Source organism: Hydra viridissima, unplaced genomic scaffold (genome assembly GCF_058129835.1).
Source record: "Hydra viridissima isolate aposymbiotic clone 2 unplaced genomic scaffold, HvirCarnegie_v1 scaffold_6, whole genome shotgun sequence".
Taxonomy (NCBI): domain Eukaryota; kingdom Metazoa; phylum Cnidaria; class Hydrozoa; order Anthoathecata; family Hydridae; genus Hydra; species Hydra viridissima.
In genome coordinates, this window is record NW_028324305.1 from 7178969 (window position 1) to 7203502 (window position 24534).

The 24534-nt window shown below is 27.2% G+C and overlaps 3 protein-coding genes across 5 annotated transcripts; 1 reads left to right on the forward strand and 2 right to left on the reverse strand.

Moving 5' to 3' along the window:
* Window positions 1-584: 584 nt before the first annotated feature.
* On the reverse strand, window positions 585-5034 carry LOC145190520 (speckle targeted PIP5K1A-regulated poly(A) polymerase-like). The gene is made up of 6 exons (XM_080067403.2): window positions 4831-5034; window positions 4515-4714; window positions 3120-3317; window positions 2492-2859; window positions 1964-2265; window positions 585-1570 (listed from the first exon to the last, which is right to left on the reverse strand). Exons 1-6 carry the CDS (start codon window positions 4916-4918, stop codon window positions 681-683), a joined length of 2046 nt encoding a protein of 681 aa, XP_079923529.2. The 5' UTR covers window positions 4919-5034; the 3' UTR covers window positions 585-680.
* Window positions 5035-5882: 848 nt separating this feature from the next.
* Window positions 5883-15383, reverse strand: LOC145190314 (glutamate decarboxylase 2-like). 3 transcript variants are annotated; one of them, XM_090090651.1, is made up of 17 exons: window positions 15210-15383; window positions 14733-14828; window positions 12670-12903; window positions 12298-12388; window positions 11974-12080; window positions 11524-11569; window positions 10409-10475; window positions 9364-9443; window positions 9039-9093; window positions 8645-8761; window positions 8470-8534; window positions 7758-7836; window positions 7450-7602; window positions 7281-7330; window positions 7093-7144; window positions 6881-6970; window positions 5883-6539 (listed from the first exon to the last, which is right to left on the reverse strand). In XM_090090651.1, exons 2-17 carry the CDS (start codon window positions 14812-14814, stop codon window positions 6366-6368), a joined length of 1542 nt encoding a protein of 513 aa, XP_089946777.1. In that variant the 5' UTR covers window positions 14815-14828; window positions 15210-15383; the 3' UTR covers window positions 5883-6365. The 3 variants fall into 3 exon arrangements, with proteins under 3 accessions (XP_089946777.1, XP_089946778.1, XP_089946779.1); XM_090090652.1 differs by lacking the exon at window positions 15210-15383 and adding an exon at window positions 14949-15122; XM_090090653.1 differs by lacking the exon at window positions 9364-9443 and having other exon boundaries at window positions 10404-10475.
* A 4335-nt stretch (window positions 15384-19718) lies between these two features.
* On the forward strand, window positions 19719-24273 carry LOC145189914 (MOB-like protein phocein). Its single transcript, XM_090091690.1, has 8 exons — window positions 19719-19819; window positions 21155-21217; window positions 21626-21726; window positions 22229-22271; window positions 23259-23345; window positions 23503-23582; window positions 23728-23839; window positions 23946-24273. Exons 1-8 carry the CDS (start codon window positions 19769-19771, stop codon window positions 24108-24110), a joined length of 702 nt encoding a protein of 233 aa, XP_089947816.1. The 5' UTR covers window positions 19719-19768; the 3' UTR covers window positions 24111-24273.
* Window positions 24274-24534: the final 261 nt, after the last annotated feature.

Consider the following 24534-nt stretch of genomic DNA (forward strand, 5'->3'; position numbering starts at 1 on the left):
AAGTATCATGCTGAAAAGTAACAATTACACGTCAACAAAAAATTCAGGATTGTATCAACAAAAGTTTTAATCTGATACAGTAGTATAAAATTCCTGCCTCGTTTGTGCCAATCCAAGAGCCAGTACACGAGTCATCAGGTCATCCAAATGTCAGCAGTATAGGAGTCATCTAACTTGCAAAGTGCTAGTACTCAAGTCATCAAAGAAATTAAATTTGGGTCCACTTAATTGTGAAAAGACAACTGAAAAGCTGCTTAAAGACTAAAAGACTTACTGAGAAAAACATCAAAAACGCTTTGTGCTGAGAATTTCGAAGAAAATTAGTTGTGAAAAAATGAAACGCCTGTTAAATACAAACCAAAGTGACATCTGCACCGTAAATACAAACAGTCCACAGTGAAGCACTGCACAGGTTTATTGTTTTAGGGGGTTTATCATAGAATTGGTTAAAATGGATGAAAAAGTTAAAATGGCTACCCCGACTTAATTTACTTAAACATTTACATTAGCCGAAAAAGTAAAACTCTTTCGTCCTGTTGAGAAAAAAGAAAAGAATATATTTAAAGAAATGAAACTGAAAGTTATTAATTTGTTTACTTTTTACTTTAAAATACATAAGGAGGGCATAACAGCGTTTTTATGCTGCAATAAGCAAGGTGATATTGGTGTTTAACACAATATTAATGAAATACTGTTAAAAGTGACTTTTTAAAGAGCGCAAAAAACGTCTGAAATTGCAATAAGTTGCTTTCACTAACGCTGGGTTCAAAGTTAACTTTGCAAACGGCAAGGGGGTGTTCTCCTTTATCAATATGAAGTAGGCAAGAAAACACTTCCGAAGACTGTCCCAGAGACTCACCATCTTGCGGCTTGACTGTTGATTCATTTGGTGATTTGTATTTCAGAATTCTTTGGTTCTTCCTTCGGTTTGTCCATGTATCACTTTGAGCAATTATAGTAAAGTAATTTTCATGAACAACGCGTTTTTTACAGTTAAGTTCTGTGGAAAATTCTGCGGAAAATTTTCGTTTTACCATTTTATTCTTTAACTCATCTTGATTTATATCATTTCTAACACAACTGTCACTCGTTTCAGAAATGTCACTTTTTAGAGTCTTGATAGTTTTATTAGGTTCAATGAGCATTTTAAAATCTTCTTTTAACAAATTTAACACAAAATCTTCACAGCACAGCAAACTTGCTTCTGTTGTATGTTTACAATTAGGTAAGGAAATTGTATATTGATGAATTTTAGCCTGCTTGCGCTTTTTATGTTTGAACTCATTAGCATGAAACAACTTTTTAAAAGAATAAGGTAAACTGGTAACAGCGAGTTTACACATGCGCAAAAACAACTCTCTTCCTGCTAGGGAAACATTTTGAGCAACATTATGCGATCTTTTAAATGGATCTTGGACAAGTATTGGGGAATTTATTTCAAGCTTACTGGTAGAACAGTGAGGTATCTGAAGTTCTTTCTTTAAAATTAAGCTCGATAAATGAACAACAACCGCGTATTTAGCAAAATCAAACATACTGTAGTATTCAAAAAACTCCTTCAATAGCTCCCCTAAAAAAAATATATTAAAATTGACACTAAAAAAATCAAACTAAAAGAGAGAAGATCAACCAGTTCTATAAAAATTATGAAAGTTTGCTAAACTGAAGTATAAAAATATTAAACAATCTTCAAGCTCATAAGAGGAAAACAAATCCAATAAACTGGTTTTGACTAAGAAAGTGATGAATGAAGATGAAGTGAGCTATAACTCACCTATAATCAATTATCACCTTGATTAATATGAATGATATGTTTATTATAAAATGTATCTTTATATAAATTGGAAACACTTTAAAACGCTAAAGCAATCTTTGGCATTAATATTCTTCTAGATGTTAATAAAATTTCGGAAAGACATAAGTGTTATAAAATGTAATGTAAAGTAAAAGTTGAAAGTTATACCAGAGGTTCTTTTGTTTTCATTGGTTATTGTACTGCATACTTTGCAAAACGAACAATTCCAACAATCTATCATTTTCTCTTGCATTGTGCAACAATCCTGTAAGCAAAGCAATACTGGAGGATAAGTATGTTGCAAGAAATGCACCACCATTAAAGTGAGAGCGTAGTTTGATAGCTGTAATCCACTGCGACCTGTAAGGTTGTTGAAGCGAGCCCAAGCTCTAATTGTGAACAATAACAATGAGACTCTTTTGTCAGCATTGATGTATGCAGTTAAAAGTTCTGTATTTGCTACAGCTAACCTAAGAATTAAGATACATTTATATATTCATTATGATTAGTGAAATTGCAACCAATCAAATATAACAAATTAATGATAATAAACAAGTCTTAAATTTTAAAACTATTTAAAAAATACTTTTATAAAAAAATAATTTACTTTAAATAAATTTAATATTGTTTATGAAGAAACAAATAAACAAAAAACACATTTTTATAAATCAATAAAAACAATGATAAGCCCATTACCTGTTGTTAAGACTTAAATCAACACTCAGTAAAGAATCCGTATGGAAAAACTTCACAATAGTACAGTTTTTTGCAGATTGGACAAGTGAGACACTTTTACATCCTGGTGCAAATCGCTGTATCACATCTCTGACTTCATGCATAGTATCCTTTTGGTCTTTGTCATCAGAATCTGTTAGAAGAGTCAAATCAATATCACATCCTTTCATTCCAAGGCCACTTGCACTTGAACCGAATTGAACAACTTTACATTTTGGAAAAACCTCTTCGAAAACACTTTGCAAAAGTTCACAAACTAGTTGTCGCAGAGCAAGATCATTCTTGGTCAACTGAAAATGAGTTTGAAGCAATTCCATTTGAGAATCAATCTGAACAAAAAAAATTATATAATTAAATACACCCTTTTTGTATGTGTGGTGATCTTTTAAAATTTTATTTTAATTCTATAGCTACAAACATGACCTAGAAAATCTTTTCAAAATTTTAGATATCTTATCAAAAGTATTGTACCAGCAGTCTAACTTCTGTATAAATACATGAACTACTGCTTAATAAAATATCAACTGTATTTTAGGCTTTTTTTTTTTTTTTTTTTTAGTTTTTTTTTAATTAAAAAACAAACTCTTACACTGTTGCATTTCTCTAAATCCGCAAGAAATTCTTCTGAACACAAAGATGAAACACATTTTGTAGATGGCTTGTTTGTAGAGTGCATCTTTTCTCTCCTACGAACTATCAACTGTTTACCATAGAACAGATGCTCATTAAGTTGCATAACTTTTTCAACAGATTCTTCTGCATGAAACTCAATGATTGAGTATGCTGCCTGAAATTAAACATTGCATCAGCACCATATGTAAAAATAATATGCAACAGGGCTTGAATTGAATATTTTAAGTTTGTAAAAAGAGTATCTAAAAAAAAATACTGCTATCGAAGATTCTTGATTTTATTTTTGATAGTTTAAAATCTAATAATCTGTAATTTTCCAGATTTTCCAAAACCTCTACAAAGCTTCTACAAAGTCTCTACAGAACCTCTACAAACCCTCTACAAACCCTTTACAAACCTACATAACATATTTTAGTTTATAAAGCTTGAAAATAACACCTGTGTGACAATTTTGAAAAGCTCCACACAATGAAAAACAGTCAAATGAAACAGTCTCAATGAAAAACAGTCATAGGATAACTTGTTTGATAACTTATCTATGCACTTACAAATTATAAGAATTAAATTAGCAAATGACCAAATGAATATTTTTTCACAAAATATTTTTTCAATTATTTTGTATTTTTTGTTATTCATTATATTTTTAAAAATTTTGTTAAGTATAAAAAAGTTTCTCTTAACAGCATATTTATGTTGATATGTTAAAATTATTAAGAATAATAATAATCTTGAGGATATGATAATAATTTGAGAGACTATCCTCAAGATTATTACTATTCTTAATAATTTTCTCATTTTTTTCATTTTATGCAAGAAAATAGCATCAAATGCCACTTCATTTATATCTTACTTCTTTTTATTTTCTGCAAATTCTGCTGTTTAAATATTCCTTAAGTTAAAACAAAATATGGTAGATATCCAAAATGGTAGATATGCAAAATGCTAGAAATGCAAACTTTATAACTGATTATTGCACATCTGACTTAATTTTAAAAACTACACCTTTCTAATTTCATAAAACTGTAATTTTTTTTTATCCTTCAAAAAAAAATTTTAAACTAAAAATCATTGATAAAAATATTTTTAACACTCTAGTGAATGTTCAGTGCCATTTTCTACAATGTGTTTATTATTACTTATAATTTTTTTTTTAACAGTAGTAACAAAAAAATGTAAGTAGAAGTTAACTTTTACTTTAGAAGAATTAGTTGTTGATTCATTTAGACTTCATCTCTTTGTAAAAATGAAAATGAAAAACATAAATGTTTTAAAAAATGGTTAAACCAAATTATCTGGAGCAGAAATTTTATTTTTCTGTCAAGACAGAATGAAACTTTTTTAAAAAAATTACCACATTCTTATCAACATAGATATCATTCACTTGACATTCTAGTGTTTGAAAATAGTTTTTAAGTTCTTCTTCTAATTGAGGTAGGAGCGGATCAAAGCCTTTTACATAGACACTTCTTTTGAATTTAAGATCTTTTTTTTGCTGATTTTGAACATTATAGATGTGCTTTCTTCCATTGATATGTGCATCAACAAACTTTGCTAAAACAAAATCAAACAAACAGTTAATTAAACAAAATAAAAATTAATTTTAAATTAATCCTTATGACAAAATAATTTTTAAATATTAACTATAATTAAACTGAAAAAATTAGTACATGATACAGAAGGTAACCAGCAGTTACAAAAGCTGCAGTTTATTTTCTTCCCATCCTCATTTGGCACTAAGCCATTGCTAGCTGCCATAATTTGCACTTAATTATATACTGTATTGTAATTTTTTTATAGTATGTAATATTTATATAGTATATAATTTTTTATCATTTTAGAAACTAATCAAATTCTAAAATTAAATCTAAAAATTCAAATCTAAAAATATTGATAAATAAGATTGATAACAAAGCTAAATATTAATAATATAAGCATCAATAAATCTAAATCTGTTTTTAAACACTAAATTTCTAATTGAGCTGAGTTTTGATAATTTCTAAGTAATCAGTGTGACTTTGGGTTGATTAACTTTAAAAAAAGCATAAAAATAAACAGAAAAATTACAAATACTTAAGAAAAATATGAGTATTTTTTATGTATTTATAATGTAAGTATATCAAAAATGTATTATCATTTAAATATAATTACAAAAAAAAAAAAAAAAAGATTTTTAATTTAAAAATATGACAATCTAAATTAAACACAATATCATAACCTAAGTAAACTTTATTTAAAACAGCCACTTTCAAAAAAATGATTGCACCGTTAACCCTGCAACTGCTTCATGAATCAATATTGGAAAATAAATTATTCATACTTTTATATATTGTAAATAAATAAATAAATGATAAAGTGTAAACAAATTTTAAATAATTTTTATAAGCTACTGTAGTTTATCAAAACTAAAATTTATTTATTTTTTAATTACAAAGTTTCAATGGTTTGCGACTACAATGATCTTTTGATCTTCTTACATCTTACAAAGAATCATACTTACTAACTCAATGGGGTTCAAATCCAGTGATGTAGGCAGCTAAAACATAATTAGAATTCTAAACATTTGGCTGGAAGTGTAAATTAGTATGGTAAATAGAAGTAAATTATTTTCAACAACTTTGAAAATCTGTGAACACCTGAGAGGCTCTTATGTGAAGCTGCAATATGCTTTAGGTAAAAATTTACATAACAAAATTTTTAAACAAAAAGAAAAATAAACTTCTTTTAAGCTTTAAATTTTTTCTTTAAAACCCCTAAATACAGGTTAATACAAACATATTGCTATGTATCAGATATATAAACACTCACACACAGATTAAAAATAGTTAGAGCATTAAAAAAGCACTATAAATGCTAGTAGCAATAAAAAACAATTTACATTCAGTTATAAATTAATGAATCTCATTTGCCAGCAACTATCAAAAACAATTTACATTGAGTAATAAGTTAATAAATCTCTTTTGCAATTTTATCAAAAAGCTCTATGAAAGGCAACTTTAAACATTCAAATGATCAACCAACCACAAAGCACTATAATAAAGCAACCACAATTTTCAAATAAAAATAAAAAAATCAGAGTTGTTTAAAACTGACCCAAATATAAATACTGAACACACATGCATAAAAAAGAAACTTATGCAAAAATAATAATAATAATAATAATGATAAAAAATAACATCCTGTGAGTATTTTAAAAAAGCACAAATTACAAGTCCTTCCCAAGCCTTTCAATTTCATCAAGAACAAAATCCATATCAGATCGAGTGGCAGCATAATTAACAGTTATCATCCGAAAAAAGTTGCAGTGCTCTTTTAAAGGTTGATAGCCGACCATTAGAGTACCTGCAAGTGTCATGCGCTTTTTAATAATGGGACAAACCTAAAGCACAATATTTTTCAATAAAAAAAAATTGAACTTCAGTATAATTAAAAATTGTTTACTATTAAATGTTTAGCATAACAAATTAAGTTTAGCTTATTTACTTGGTTTCACAGAAAACTTTTTTAGCATAACTAATGCTTATTTACTTGGTTTCACAGAAAACTTTTTTAGCATAACAAATGCTTATTTACTTGGTTTCACAGAAAACTTTTTTAGAAGAAAAAGAAATTTGCTTTAAAGAATCACTTTTAAGAATCAATTCGTAATACAAAACTGTGATAAAATTGCAATCTTTTTGTTTTATAACTTTCTAATAACTTTTCTTTTTTATGTCAAACCTCAGAAAGCCTTGAAGTTCTTTCTTCCAGATCTGAGATTGATGAAAGACTGGGTGGAATATAACGAAAGCAAACATTGCAACTCTCAGGCTGTTTTTGAATTAAAAAGATGAAAATACAATAAATGTTAAATAAAAAAAAACTAATGCAACCAAATGCATCAAACAATAAAAGATATATATTTAACTAATTATTTTTTTAAAACAACTTACTTCAAAAAGTAACTCAAAATTTTCTCTCTCTTTAATTGCATTAGCTAAGTACCTAAACATAGCATGAATAACAATAATGTCATTGCATGTTTTTAAGTTGTTTTTAAAAATAAACAATGTAGAAAAAATCTGTTTCTTTCTAATAAATTTCAAAATAAATAATTGACCAAAACTTTTAAAAATTTTACTCAGCATTTGAAAAAGCATGATTTATCTGTGCTTCAATTCCAGATGTACCCTGAAAAAAAAAGATCCTATGATAAACAGTAATTAAAAGTCAATTTAAAAATTACCTGCTAATATTCTAAACTCTTCATTGTTGTAATTAGCAAAGAATTACTTTACATCAAATCTTACCTTTGCTTTCCACATGAGCCATAACTTAAGGATGTCATTATGTCTTCCACATTGAAATGTAGAATCTCCTAAGTCCCAGGATACATCATAGAGTAACTTATCTTTTTGAAAGAGATAGGAAGCATTTAAACTATTCTGTTCTTTGAGTAAACCCTGAATTTAGTTAAAATGAAATAGGATCAGGTAACTCAGATCTAATACTTTTTAAACTCTCTAATGTAAATAAATGGGTAAACAATTGCTTTTGGTGTGCTCTCTCTTTTTTTTTTTACAAAAAAAAGTTACATACAGATAAATTTAGAGCTTACTTTTTTTTTTAACAACAGGACAGAAGATTGCATTAACACATTCATCATTTTATGAGGATTCCAGGATACAGAATCAGCTCTTAATAAAACATTTCAAATAAAATTGTTACTTTTATAAATTTGCAATTTTTAATATAATTTTTATTTTATAAATTTTTATCATTTTACAATTTATAAATTTTTATTCTTTTATGTTTTATAAATTTTTATTATTTTACATTTTATAAATTTTTGTTATTTTATATTTTATAAATTTAAGTTTTCTTGTAGGGTAACAGTTGTTAAATAAGATTAATAAAAGAATCAAAGAAACCTAAAAATGAATTGAGAATATTGCGTAAAAAAAAATTAAAGTAAAAAGCAACACTGTTAATTTCATTAAGCAACAAATAAAGCCATAAACTTTACAGGCAGCAAGAATGTTAGAATACTTAATAAAAAGTTAACAAAATTATCTTCCTTCCATTGATATAGCCAAATATCTTACAATACTATGAGTACAATGTGTGAAGCCCTTATTTTGTATTAATATCTCAGTTTTAATCCAAAGTAAAAATTAAAACATTCACTAGAACCAACTGTCATCAAATAGTGTTTAACTGTCATCGAAAAGTTTTTATTTAAAGGATTGATTGGTAATCACCTAGCAGAATCTAATTACAAAAAAAGGGTTTTCTAGTGTTAAAAAACTATGAAAAAAAAAGTAACAAACCTATGTGCTCCATTCATGAGATGCTTGTACTTGCTTGACATTAGAGAAGACCCTCCCCAGCAAGCCTAAAAATTAATTTTTTAATACCATATTACAGATAAAATACTGTTAACTACTTGATATGGTTTTTGAAATTAGCTTTAATATGGAAACAAAGATCAATAAGTAGAAATACATCAACATGCATCCACATGTTGTACTTTTCACAAATGTTTGCAATTTCATCAAGAGGATCAAATGCTCCAACTACAGTTGTACCAGCTGTTGCACACACGAAAAAAGGTTCAGCACCCTTAAATTAAAAGTCTCATAAAGAATATTTTAATAATAGATTCTTTAAATTAGAAGAATTAACAAAGAACATTTTGACTAAGTATGAAATTTAAACGTAAAATTTAAAAACTACAGCAACTGTTTATATGAATCAGATTTAAAAGATAAAAAATAGAGAATTATAATGCACTAAAAATAGCTCAAAATTAAACCTAAATAAAAAAATTCTTGATTGACATTCAAAAACAAAACATAATATAAAGATGACCAAACATTGTTTGTGCAATAAATCATACTTCTTTTATTGTTTTTAGAACTTCTTCTTCCAAATCTGATGCAACCATCTTTCCCCTATAAAATAAACTTAAATGAGTCATAAATTAATAAAAAGTTACATATTAGTACTTAAAATCAATAATTCCTTGGAAAATTGTGTGCAGTTTGATAAAATATCTTTTTAACAAACCAAAAGTCTATACTATTTTTTGTTCAAACAAAAATCAAACTTTATTTTTTGTTCAAAAATATCAAACTTTATTTGCATCAACATTTAAACATGTGTCATTCTATGTAACACTAAGATAAAGGTTTATTTTTTAATTGTTTTTGATTTTTAGTTACCGTTGATCAGTTTTAATTATCTTAATGTTATCCATTCCAATACCAATCATTGCAACTGACTTTATAATAGAGTAATGTGCCTAATAAAAAATGTTTAGAAATATTTGTAAGTAATGTACTTGATTGAAAATATGTAGAAGTATTTATAGAGTATAAACTTAAGACATTCTATTAACAAATTACAACAAACAATAACAGTAAAGATATTTTTTTTTTAATTGTAAAAACATTTCATAGCAAATAATTGTAATATATGTAATATACATAGTATTTGTAATATATATAGTATTTATTAGATCGTACTACATACCAGAAAAAAACGTTTACTCATACATGGTTACTTAACCACTTCAAAAGGTATAAAAAGAGATTTTTTGAATCCTTTCAAATCTAACAAGCTGACTGATTTAAAATGCAATTAACTATATGTTGTTTCGAATGTTTGCATACAGCACTTTCATAAAAAGAAAATATTTTTTTAGTCAAAAAAGGAAAAACTCTCAACACTGCTTTGATATGATTTTGGGCATAAGATTTTTGTCTCTTTAAAAATATGCTATGGGAGTTAAAAGATTTTCTGATATAAAGTCAGACAATATATTAATGTTCTGAGTATCATTTTTTAAAGCTAATTATTTAGTAATATAGTAATTATTCAACTTTCAGTAATTAATGTATTTTATAATTGGTTTTATAGTGGTATATATTTGTTGTAGCTTCATAGATAAAAAACAGAAAAATAAAGTTAAAGACCAATGAGGTAATAAGGATTTGGATTTGAATTTTTTATTGAAAATAATGAAAACAGCAAATAACTCAAAATTCGGCAGTATTTATATATTTATAAAAAGCAGAATAACTCAACTTTTAAAATTTATGATTGAATAAATTTGTGATGAGAGTTCAAAAGGTTTTTTTTTTTTTGTTTTTTAGATTCTGAGAAAGTTTTAATCAGTGATGAAAAAGAACATTTTTTTTTTACTGTTAGTGTTCTGAGATAAGTCAACCAATTTAAAAATTAAAAAAAAACTACTTATTACTTCACCTCTTCTGATGCATACATAACCAGTCTTTTTTCATTCCACCCTGTATGTTTGAAATTAGGACAACATCTAATGACATAAAAGTAGATTCAAAAATAAAAACATTGATGATAATGAATATTCAGAAAATACTTTAACAACTACTTTTTTTAATTTAATTATTCGAAAGATTATTTCCACTAGAAATATGAGAAAATATTAATTTCGGAAAATAACTTTGAATTTCTTCCTACTAAATGAAAAACCCAACTCCCTAGAAATTTGACACTGATTTGCAAGAGTTTAATATGCTGTAAAACATTATTAAAATCTTACAATTCCTTTCTCATTAGTTTCAAGCTCTAAAACTTTTTTTTCATTTACATAACCAGGGCTGTGGAGTTGGCTAGCAAAAGTTCTGACTCTGACTCTACCCTTTTCTGCACATCTGACTCTGACTTCTCTTTATATAAGAATTTATGGGATATAGAACTTAAAATTTTCAAATAGTACACTAAGCTGCAGGCTGTAGCTATATTATATACAGCCTATTAATAGCAGCTACTAGCTACCTATAACATTGAATAACTCTTGCAACATTAATATTTTTTAGTAATATAGAAAATTTAAATTACACTCATAGAATAAGTATATAAAGTATTTTCATATAATTATCATTTATCTCAATTCTTGAGATCAAAAAGTTATTATTTTTCTTTTATTAAAAATACAAGCCTTGAATAACCATGAAATCATCATACTACTACAGTAATAATACAGTAACACTATTACTATAGCTGGCTAGTAGCTGTCAAGCTGATTGGATAAACTGTAAAATATTTGTTCATTTTGACTGAAACTTGCTGCAATCAAATATTAATATGAACACTAAGCATGACTAAAACCTGGTGTCAGGGTCAGTACATTTTTACTGATCACAAGCCTGATATAAATGCAAGAAGTTGAGAGTTTTTAAATTCAAATCTCTCTTGTGTAAACAGTTAGAAAAAATATTGTGTAAACAGAAATTTTTGGGGATAATAGAGATAAAAAAAAAAACATCTCTGATGTCAACTCTAAAAAATGTTGAGAGTTTGTGATAAAGTTTTATAAAATTCTAAAAGTAAACAAAACATACCTGTGTCGAGCAAGGACAATTGCTTCCATATTGCAAAGAGAGCCCCCTGTAATAAATATACATTGTTATAATTTAAACTAAATTCAATACTTTTTGAAAAAAATATTTGCTGTAACTTTTTAAGTTGCAATAATAACTGCAATTACTTTTTTCAACAGCAGATAATATAATGACAATAGCAAATATGCTGCTATGGTCAGTGACAATAGAGTAGCAAAAGATTCTTATCATTATAAACACAGCACCAATTATAAAGATGATCAATATGAACTTGCAGAACAATTACAGCAGCCACAACTATAATCTCCTTCATGATTATGGTCACTACTTTAGTGACACAGCAGTGATCTTCACTGCAACTATGGACACTAAAATAGTTATAACTACTGCTACCATCACTAGGTAAGAACCACCAGCTTTATATACAATATCATAGTACAATTTAAGTACCTGGAAAGAAGTAGCCTTCACCATTATCATAACCTACAATACTCAAAAGTTTTTCTATTATAAACTTTTCCATAAGAACATACACTGGTGCCATTTCATATGTGTACCTAGAAAATTAACAATAAAATTAAGTTAAAATCTGATAAGCTATGGTGCTGTGTAATGTATTTTAAGATAATTGCTTGAAAAAAGAATGCATTAATCTTCTAAGTCTATAGACATTATTAAGTATCAACAAATTATAATTTATGTATAAAAACAACGTTAACAAAAAAAGATCAATTTTTATCAACCTCATTACTTTTGTCTTTATTAATTTCTTACATTGTTGTATTTGTAACTGATGCCATCCATTCTCCCATCAAACAGTTCACATCAACACCAGCCCAAAGTTGGTTGAAAAACCGAGGGTGAGCTAAATTTTACATTTTAAATATGGTGCGATATTAATACTTTATAAGATTTAAGATAAAATTCAGTTTGGATAAAACATTTTTAGTAATGAATTAACTTAAAAATTAATTAATAGCTCAACAAATTTATCATTTAAAGGCAGTTAGCCTTAAAACTCACATACTTAACAACTTAACAAAATACAAATCACAATTTAGGGGGAGCAAAGTGAAAAGATTATAGTTTAATATTATTTTTTGTTATAAAATGTAAGAACATATTTAAATATTTTATTTTCCAAACCTGTCTTAACAACAAACTTCAGAATTGCATCAGCTGTTCGAAGAACATCACCCAAGGATGACCTTTCATGAGGCAAATTAAAATCAATAACCTTTATTAAATCTGTTGGAGAGATAAAATTAATAACTTTTTGATCACGGCTGTTGGAAATAGTCAAGAATGAAACAAGCTTTGATACAAATTCATTAATATAAGATTCTGTAATTTGACTGTCATCAATATTTGGAAGTAAGTCTAGACATAAAATCAAAGCATAAAAATTGTGCTTAAAAAAATATGTATGTATGTATGTATGTATGTATGTATGTATGTATGTATGTATGTATGTATGTATGTATGTATGTATGTATGTATGTATGTATGTATGTATGGATGGATGGATGGATGTATGTATGTATGTATGTATGTATGTATGTATGTATGTATGTATGTATGTATGTATGTATGTATGTATGTATGTATGTACAAATGTATGTATGTATGTATGGTTTGGAAAATAAAGTATATATGCATGCATGCAAGGGATAAAGTATTTCTTGTGTGAGGAAATATCATTTTTTAAAGATTTTTCGATATTGTTGTTGACATAAAATACAACTATATACTAACTTCTGTATTTAAAATAAAGCATAGAAACAAAGAGGGTCAATTGAAATGAGTGATTAAAAACAAGAGAATGTCATTTTTAGATACAGATATCCAAAACTGACATTCCCTGTTTTTCCTTTGCATTTTTCATGGATGTTTCTTGAAATTGAAGCAAAAGATTTTTTTTCTAATTCTTTTAAAATTGCACAGTTTAGGTGAAGAAAGAAAAATCTGTCAAATGAACATCAGAAACACAAAAAAACAAGGAAGCCTCATTTATAGTAAAAGTTGACAATCAGTTTGTCTCCCTTATGTTTTAGAATACTTACTTTTACATGATAATAATGAAAACTTGAAAATTTGAGTAATTTGTGTCAAAATCAATGTTTAAAATTTTGCTAATTTAATTGCTTGGCTAATGTTCAAACCAATCTAAAGACATGTAAAAAAAATGATACTTAAACTATCTTTTAAACTACACTAATTTTCCAGACAAAATGGGGGCATTGGTATCATAATAGTAATTTGAATCTTTTTTATCACCTTTTGATTGAGATGATGATCTTCATTTAAAGTAGCATTTATTGTTTCTTCAGGAATGTTTAATGTTTAAATGTTTTTGGGCTTTCTACTAAGGTCAATATTTAAATATTTGCATTACTAAAAAATAAACAATTTGTCTTTGTATAAAAAAGGTTTAAAAAGTGTAGATTAGTATTTACATTCTTAATGCTAGATTAAGATGTTTATAAATATTTGTGCAAAGTCCAGTGGTGTACCTAGGGTAAATAGAGCCTGGGGCAAACACCGATCTCGCGCCCCTCTTCCCCCACATAAAGTGCTTAATTACAATTTTTTAATAAATGATGACACAAACTTTAATTTATATTATATATTTATTTTATATGATATATTATTTCTTAATTTATTTTATATAATTCTCGCTTATTGTATCGTAACCAAGCCTCTTTTGCGCCCCTTTTAGGCTGGCGCCCATGGCACGTGCCCTGCCTGCCCTACCCTAGATACGCCACTGGCAAAATCATTGTCAAAAGTTCTGAAAATTTGGATGCTTTCTGTAGTTGGATCAATTTTGTATAAAATATTTCTTGTTGGGCTGTGTCTTGTTAACCAAGAAAATATTGTGTTTTATAATTTATTTCTATATTTTGCCCGAGAAAACTTGTAATAAAATTATAATAACTTTAGTTTTATCATAATACTTTGTTAGAGGATTTATCTGATGAACAATTTTTTTTTAAATAAACAATTCTCATTTAATAGTAATTTGAATAAACTATAAGCAAACTTTTTCTTATCAAATCATTGTACAATCTACAACTGAAACACAAACAATAATTTCTGTTAAATCATGAGATGGGTATAATCTCCAAATTTGTTACCTTTATTTTGACATATATATTGAGGATCATCCTAAGATACTACAAAATTACAAAAATACACACAATTTAAACCTGTATAGAATTTGTTCTCATTACAACTTGCTGCAGAACTCGGACTGACCAAATCTTTTGGTGGTTTGAAACAAGATGACATATTTATCAAACGGGCTAAGAGAAGTAAAGATTAAATTAACAGGATGCTGTAGAGGAAGAAGATAGTGTAATAACAGTAGTAGAAAAAGCAAGAGGAAAATTTTTTATTCTACAGGTTTCAATTAAACTATATACCACAGTTTCACGTCATTTGTCTGTTGAACCTATTTTTTTTTTTTTTTTTTTTTTTTTTACAAAAGCAGTTTTTTTATTTAGGGACCCATCAAAAACCACATTGAATATGTACAATTGAACTGTAAACATCGTTTTGACCCATAAGTATAAGGCCCAAAACAGGAGACGGTATGCGGAGATAGCTTTTAGTCTATAATGTTTTCAGTCCATAAGACACACTCTTCGTCGTAGAAGTTTTATTTTAATTAATTTTCTCTATACCTCTGAAAATGTTTAAAAGGAAGCCAAGATTTGAAGATATGATTTAAACTTTGCAAGTTCGTTACTTTACAGGATTGCAAATCAAACTTCTATTATTTTCCTTGCTTTTTCATTTTCTTACTTATACTTTTTAATTTTTCAATGGACATTTTCATAAATATTGTACCGTGCCATATTCAATAAAGTACAAGCTGTTTGAGATGGTGGTTAAAAATGAATAAGATAGAAAAAATAATTTCGGACATTTGTTTAATAATTCTATCAATTTTTTTAGTTTAAGAATGATTATAATCAATTGGATAGGTTATTTTAAGAAAAATAACTAGGTAAGATAGCGCCCTCGGAGCTGGGGAACGAGGGTCAGTACTCTTGTTCATTTTTGATCAACTAAACTTTTTGACACTAAAAAGTTAATTAATGCTAAATTATATCAAAAATATCGACAGAAATATTTACTTTAATGTTATTTTTCAATCAATCAATATTAATATACTTCGTGTTAACAACATTGTTGCAAAATTGAAATCATTGCAAAGCTAGTAAAACGCTATTACCTTTAAAAAAAATAAAAAATACAAAAATAACATTAGAAAAAAGTTACTCATGTAATGAATGTAGAGTTTCACAAGGTTTGTATAGTAACAACCATATATCATACTTTTAAAAGAGATAAAATATAGGTGAAATAAAAAATGTAATGCATTTTCATATTTACATGAACATATACAAATAAAAAATTATAAGATACACTAAGAAAGAAAAAGAGGTTAAGAATGACGTTAAGCATAAATTTTAGGTAAAAATGTTTAATTGGTTCAATCAACGCCAGCACATTTTAGGATGGATCAACAAGCTTAGGCAAGAAAATCTGTTGATTTGGCATTTTTTATTCAAGCTAATTATACGCTATAACGTTAACACCCATTTGCTGTTGATGCTGCGGAGATGGAAAGCAGCTTTGCAGTCTTCTCTTTCTTACATACAGGAAGTTATTTTTACACCCAGATACTATTATTGCAAGCAGATAACTATTTATTGTTTGGCATACTTCTCGAGAATACTTGTCCGATTTATAGCAATTAGGTACAATTATAGTACTTAGGTACTAATTCGATGCCATTTTGTTCATACGATTCTAGCGACTTATTGGAATAGTGGATTATAGCCATATCAGGCCAAATTATTGCGGGCATATCATGCTTTTTGACGAATGGCAAGCGGATTTTCTTCAGCAATTTATCCATATACAAATCTGTTCTCAAAGTCTTACGAATAATGTATTTTGCACTTTTCAAACCGCAAGGGTAGATTGCTTGTTATACAAGGAACTTAAGAGAAAAATTTTCTGTTTGAATATACTTGTATTTATTTGTTTACTTATTTTTACCCGATAACAATGATAACCAATACATAACACCAATACAATCAAACAGCAACACATTAGCCACAACATTAACTTCCTTCTGCAAAAAAATTAGAAAAATTTGTTTAGTAGTTTTATGTAATTAACTATTAAAGGGCGCTGAGTTTCATTGTGTTTAACCTATATAAGAAAAATCGAATTAAAAGTTATAAATAGTCGAATTATTATCTACTCGAATCTTCGTGAAGTTGTGGAATCACCTATGCCTTTGCCTTATTGGTCATTAAATCATTTAGAAGCCTTCCATAGGTAATTTCAGATATCTATATAACTGTTAATCCTAGATAAGAATAGCGCAGAAATAAAATGGGTTAATAAAAAAAAACAAATGCTACTACTTAGTTAATAAAAAATAATAGGTATTTTTATATTTATAGTTTATGATTGCATAATTGTTGGATATCTAGTTTATAATTTAAAAGTGCAATCTTTAAGAAATGAAGTCCTTGGAGGCTAATACCTCAATGGGGCTAATATCCCCCCATGTCGTCGTTTACGTATTTCTCATTAGGTTTTCATTACAACTTTTATTTGAACTTTCAGATTGCAGTTTTATATTGTTGAAGATTTTTCAAAAGAGTTATGAAGTTGTTCCAGTTTCACTTGATGTTAAAGAAGTATATAGTTGTGTTGTTCCCGCTGTAACTTTCGTTTGAACGTGCAAAATCAATAAAATTATTGAATGTGTTGTGCAATCCTTTAGTTACGCTATTACTACGAGGCAAGTTCTCTATGACTCGAAAAAACTGTCTCCACAATGGAGTTGTAAATCTTGTAGGCTTTTTTTCTTCCTAGCAATTCAAAGATTATCACTAACTCACGACAATTTGGATCTTCAATGAAATTTTCAAATAAATAAATAACATCATCGATGTAAACAAACACTAGATCAAGAAGATGTTTGATGAGAAGTGCGAAATTAAGTTCGTTCTTGTCAAATTCTGCAAGTTCTTGCTTGCTTGCAATTCCCTCCAGATGCATGGAATAATATGAAAAATCCATTCAATGATTGTAGCTGTCGGAAATAGATTTTTGGAGAGTTTGAATCGCAGTTCAAAAACAATCATAATTAAATCAATCATAATTAAATTACTCATACTTAAATTAATCATAATTAAATCAATCATATTAAATCAATCATAATTAAATCAATCATAATAAAATCAATCATAGTTAAATCAATCATAATTAAATCAATCATAATTAAATCAATCATAATTAAATCAATCATAATTAAATCAATCATAATTAAATTAATCATAATTAAATCAATCATAGGGTAAGGTAAGGGTAAAAGATTTGTTTTTTTGCGGCCAGAACATGTCAAGTACTCTAAAGGATTTTTGTCATGAAAAAGTGAATACACTTCTTTTTTAAGATGGTTTTTTTCTTCACTTTGTGGACATCAGCTTTCTAGACGACAAATAATATTTGACAAAACAAAATTCTCTATTTGCCAGAAATTTTTTTTTTTTTTGATTATCATCAGAAAACATTTCCTCATTCAAAAAATGTAAACGACAACTTTTTTATTGGGGGCCTAGGGAGAAATTACATATTTTAGGGGTAATTGGAGGTAATTTTAAGCTTTGCATGGTTATAAATCTTAAACGAAAAGAGATTTTTTGATAAAGTTTGAAGTCTGTCGATGATTTTTGGTCTAGTTTATAATAGAACAAAAAAAAAGTTATATGATTAAAGGAAATGTAGTTCTAGGAAGAGGGCAGTTAGGGATCGGGGCGGGGTTTGTTTAGCTCCAGTTACCCTAATATTTTGCAAGTCATCCTCATTCGGCACCAGTATCAACATACTAGAATTTTGAGTATGCCTCCTGCCTCTTAGTTATTTATCTTAAACAACAAAATTCCTGGACACTCCCCTAAAAAATGTGATTTCTCCCAGGTCCCCACTAAAAAAAGTTATCGTTTACATTTTTTGAATGAGGAAATGTTTTCTAATGATAATCCAAAAAAAAATTTTTGGGGATGTGTTACAAGGTCTTAGAGCTTGTTCCTATGCACCGTGATTAGAATGGAAACGCCGTAAAAAAAATCTTTCACTCAATATCATTTCATGTGCTACTAATTTGTTTGCTACTATTTTGTCCTCATACTATTTTGTCTGCTGCTATTTTGTCCAAGACTCCAATTAAATCTTAAAATTTCTTGTCAGATTTGTTCAGATGGGACTAGAAAAATAAGTTTTAGTCTTTTAGCCGTTTTAAATCGAATTCAATCTAACACTATTATTGATTGCTAAAGAAGGGTTGCAAAAGTTGTTAAATTAATTAAGTCCGTATTTAAAAACTTCAAAGGATTTTACTGATTAAACCAAAGATATATTATGTATAATAATATATCATTGGATTAAACTAAGTAAACGGCACCAACCGATAGAGAAACGGCAAATTTAGCTGCCGTAAATATATACACTTTATTGGACCGCTTTACTAGGTTCGAATTAACTTTCCCTCACTTAAGCATTTAATTGCCTACGAGGGCCAGCAGAAACGCATAAAAGCCTAAAATAACCTTATATTAAATATAAACAGCAATAATAATTGCAACAACAGCTACAACAATGATAATAGTAATACTAATAGCCGTATTGATAACTATGATAATATCAGTAGTAGTAATAATAATGATAATAATAATGATAATAATAATAATAATAATAATAATAATAATAATAATAATAATAATAATAATAATAATAATAATAATAATAATAATAATAATAATAATAATAATAATGATAATAATAATAATAATAATAATAATAATAATAATAATAATAATAATAATAAAAATAATAATAATAATAATGATAATAATAATAATAATAATATTTAATTATAATAATGATAATGATGATAGTAATAAAGCAATATTAAAACTAGTAATAATGATAATAAAAATATTGAGCTGAAAAACAATAGTAAGAATAAGAAGAATAAGAATAATATAATGTTAATACTAAAATAATAATGATATTAATGATAATAATTAGTTGTAAGTCATATATTGTTTGCAATATAGATTATTTGTTTTTAAATAACATTAACTAATTGTAAATAGTTAACTACATAAATTCTTTGTATACAATAATTTTTTTTAGTGTGAACTTTTAAGTAATGTCTGAAAGTGGGATTTTAAGAAGAAACCCTAAAGGTACAAAAGCTCAGGTAAGTTTATTTAGTAATTTTTTAGTCAACTTTATACTTGTGCTTAATATTTTTATAAAAAAATATATATATTATTGTATTTTGGATGAGTGATTTCTTTTTTTTTTTTCAATTAGCACTTCAAATATTTTCCATTGGAAAAAATGAGATGTTAACTTAATAGCGTCCAACTTTGATTTATGTATATATATGTATTTAAAAATTTTTTAAAAATTCCATCAAATCCTTGATCATAACTACTCCTTGCTGGGCTGCATCATAGACAACTTTAAAACTTCTTATTTTTAATTTGCCAACAATTTAGCTGTTATCTTTGTCCAATATATCTGAACTGCTGATCGGGAAAAGTTGAGGAAAATCCAATGCTGTGAAAACTTCTTGGTGTGTTGCAATAAAAATTCAGACAGCTGTTTGAGGATAATATGTTGTTCTGTTGTTGAGAATTGTAACCATGGCTGACTACTACTACTGAGTCAAAATGTGCTAAACGAATCAGGATTTTACTTAAATACCATAAATGTTTATAAAAAGAAAAACTTGCAGCTTTAGTAACAGCTTAATGAGTTTTCTTGTAGCTTTCTAACTTTCTAACAGAGTAGCAACAAATCATTCTGTGTAGCAACAGAGCTCATGAACATGTAAACCAGGTCTTTAAAAAAACCTTCAGTATTAAGGTGTTAAAATGGACAAGAAATGATCTCTGCATGCAGTTAATATTAATAGCAAAAAAGAAATTTTTTTGATTGTATATTAGCTTTGTCTTCCTCTGAGTTAGGTAGAAATCAAATCTACTACAAATAAAAGAGACAGCTACAAAAACTTACAATAATTGTCTTCATCAGACAATTGAGCCCTAATATTTATGTATATTAGGACTCAATTGACTTATTAAATTTCTGGAGCAATTTTAAAATTGGTCCATTATTGGCTTCCATCAATGCATCAAACACCTTAACCACTATTAGTTCAATAGTATGATGCCTGTATACTAAACCAACCAGATGCCTTCCTAGACTTTCTTCCAAATGTAGATAGATACAATTATCAAGTCCTGTGTTTCTGGCTGTAGTGCCAAAATGCATGAACTTAATACTGTCAGGGATTTTTTTCCTGAATTAAGTTGAACACTGCAATTGCTCATAATTCTTCTTAGACAGACCAACTGGTGCTTGCCATAACACCTGATAATAACAATATGTGATTCTGTAGTCTATACTGTGTGAAAATTGCTACATAATTTGTAATATTTGACCTCATTGTTTATATGTGTGTGTGTGTGTGTTTTTATATACATGCATTTCACCTATTGATGTTTATAACATTTATCATTAACAGGATATGCACTCTTGGCCAGAGGAAGCATTTGAAGAGATGGACAGTACATTAGCAGTTCAACAGGTTTTCAACAGTAATTTTTAGTCTTATAAAGTTGCATGATATAGTTTCAACAGCCATTTTTAAGTAACAGAAAAACAATAGGTTGTTTCAAAATACTTTTTATGAAGAATAGGAAAATGAAACACCAAATAATTCAAGAAGCAAGGATTTTCAGCATTGTAGTTTTTGTTTAAACTGTTTGTGCTATATCAATTGGTTGTAAGGTTTTAATAAAAAGATAATCCGTTTTTGTTGGAAATTAGTTGGTATTTAGTTTTAAGATTTCAAAAATCTAAGTAATTAAGTTTTCAAAAGTTTCTGCTAATTAAAGTTATTTTCCTTTTTTAGTTATGGTTTTATTTATTTACTCTTTAAAATTATATACATGTCATTTTTTCTTGTCATAAAAAACATGTAGTTTCTTGTTAGTATATACAACAAGTTATACGAAGAGATTGTTCTCGGATTGAAGAAATACTAGAACCACCTGAAGGTCAAGATGAAGGTGTATGGAAATATGAACATCTTAGGTATCACAATTTTTCCCTTCTTTTTTCTTGTCATATATTTTGTAAAAAATTTTTTTCAGCCTGCAATTTCTAATTATGTATCATGAAAACAGGAAGATTTTAGATAAACAAAAATCTTTTATTTTATCTGGGTATTGTTTTTTTAAAAAAAATTATTCTTTAACTGAAATTTTTTTTTTTTATCAAAACTATCAACAGACTATCAAAACTCTCAACAGACTCTGTTGGGAGTTATGTTAGCCTCTCACTGTAAGCCTTTCACAGATTTCAGTTTTGCATTAATGTTAAATTGAAAAAAACTGAAGTTGGAAAGCATCTTTTTTAACATCAGTGGGTTGATATAAAAATTACATTATCAAAATAGCTGTTCTTACAATGGTGGGTTGATGCAAAAACATCAAATGAATTGACTAAAAGTTTAAAGTATTTATGCATAATATATAATCTGCTTCATTTTCCTTTTTTTTTTTTTTTTTACAACTTTTTTATTTCTTTATTTTAGACAGTTTTGTTTAGAATTCAATGGACTTGCAGTCAAACTTCAGGTATTATTTTTAATGCTGTTTATGTGCAGTAAAAATGTAAAAGAATTTTTTTTTTTTGTATAAATTGAGTTGTAGAATAAAAACTTGTTATTAAAAACTGTTTTGTTATTAATTTAAAGCTAAACTCAAACTCAAATTTAACCAAATAAAAAAGAATCAGCTTACCCCAGGGCATAGCAGATCAATAGCTTGTTTTGCCTAACTAATCTAAAGTTAACTTCATTTTATGCCTAACCATTAGATGTTTATTGACTATTATTTTAATTTAATATCATCTTGATTCATATTTTGAGTTTATTTAATTTTTTGAGTGGTCTTAATGACAACTAACTAATTTGATCCTAACAATATGTTACGTCTTAAATGCGCACTTTAAAGCAAAATATTACATGAAGTTCATAATTCATGATGTCTAATCTTGTTAACTTTTTACTTAAATGTCATGAATTGACTTAGTAAATGTTGATATTATCTAGTTACGTTAATACGTAATGACAAAATGGGTTCTTAGCACCCACTTTACCCTAAGCATGAGGTAAAATCGATAAAAGGCATCATTGTTGATAAGCAAATCAATTATTATTTGTAATAGTATTATTTTGAACAGTTTCATATATAGCAAAATGATGTTTTACCCTGCTTTCTCATTAAAAGATATAGAGATGTGGTTGGTATTTTACCCTGCTTTCTATTTCATATTAAAAGTAATACAGGTGTGGTTAAATTGTTAATAAGTGAACTTTTTTTTTTAAAATAAAAAAATTTAATTGATGATTAATCAATTGTGTTGTCTAAATGTCATAGTTTCATCTTAAAACAGCACATTTAAAATTTATCATCTCATTCAAAATGGGATTTTTAATAAATTTGTAGTATATATTATTTCAAGTACTCATTTGGTCTTATTACTTTCTCTACTGAATTGTTTTTTTTTCCTCTTCCAGATCAAATAAAAGTATATTTTTACAAAATATTTTTTATTTATAGCAAGAGTGTAAACCAGATACATGTACACAAATGACAGCTACTGAGCAATGGATTTTTTTATGTGCTGCTCATAAAACACCTAATGAGGTTATTTTAAAACGTTTAAGTTCTTCAAAAAATGGAGGCTTGTGTAATTTATTCTAGATATGGTCCGGAATTTACTCATTTTAAAAATATTTTATAATTCCTTAAAAAACATCAAATGCTTCTAAAATTCATTGAACTCTTCTTAAATTTCTTTTAGTGTCCTGCTGTGGATTATACGCGTCACACATTGGATGGAGCAGCTTCGTTGTTAAACAGCAATAAATACTTTCCGAGCAGGTTTTTATTTCTTCATCATTTTTGGTAATGGAGTCTTTCAATGTGAGAAGTGGAGAGAGGGAGGATTTTGCTCAAAAAATGAATTTGTACTCTAAAAAAGCACTTTTACAAAAATTGATTTCCTTGAATAATTTAATTGATTTAGAGTTAGTATAAAAGATTCCTCTGTGTCAAAGCTTGGTTCAGTTTGCCGAAGGGTATACAGAGTGTTCTCACATGCCTATTTTCATCATCCCTTGCTGTTTCGACAGTTTGAAGTATTTTTCTTTTGTAATTTCTTGAGTTAATGGTGTTTTTTTTTACTGTTTCCCATATTTTTTATTCTTTTCTTAATATTCAAAAGCTGTTTTTTTTTTTATTTAGAACGAAACACATTTATGTAAACGCTTTACTAGATATGTTACCAAATATGATCTAATGTCACGTGATAATCTCATTGTACCAATATCCGAAGAAGAGGGGGAAGAAGAATCGTATATATTGCGAAGCGATCAAAACAATGATGAAATTGAGGAGTCGTACTCGTGAAGGTGATAAGCTTGCTTTGTAAATTATTAAAAGTAGAATGATTTTGATTTGCCAGTGTGTCATCAAACGATAAGTCTACTGAGAAGAATTTCAATGAATTAATTTTAATGTAGAGTGTTGTATTTTTTATTTTCACAATATTTATTATTTTGTGCTTGCTTTACAATGACTCCTTAAATTTTCTTCCCATAAATGCCGGTACTATGAATGAAACGTTTGAGTGAGTTAAGCAAAATTAATTTTGATTATCGTATATTCTTAAGATTTTGTTGATTATTTTCATGCGAAAATGAAACTTAAAAATGAAGCTCTTGATGCAGACATATATATGTATATATATATATATATATATATATATATATATATATATATATATATATATATATATATATATATATATATATATATATATATATATATATAT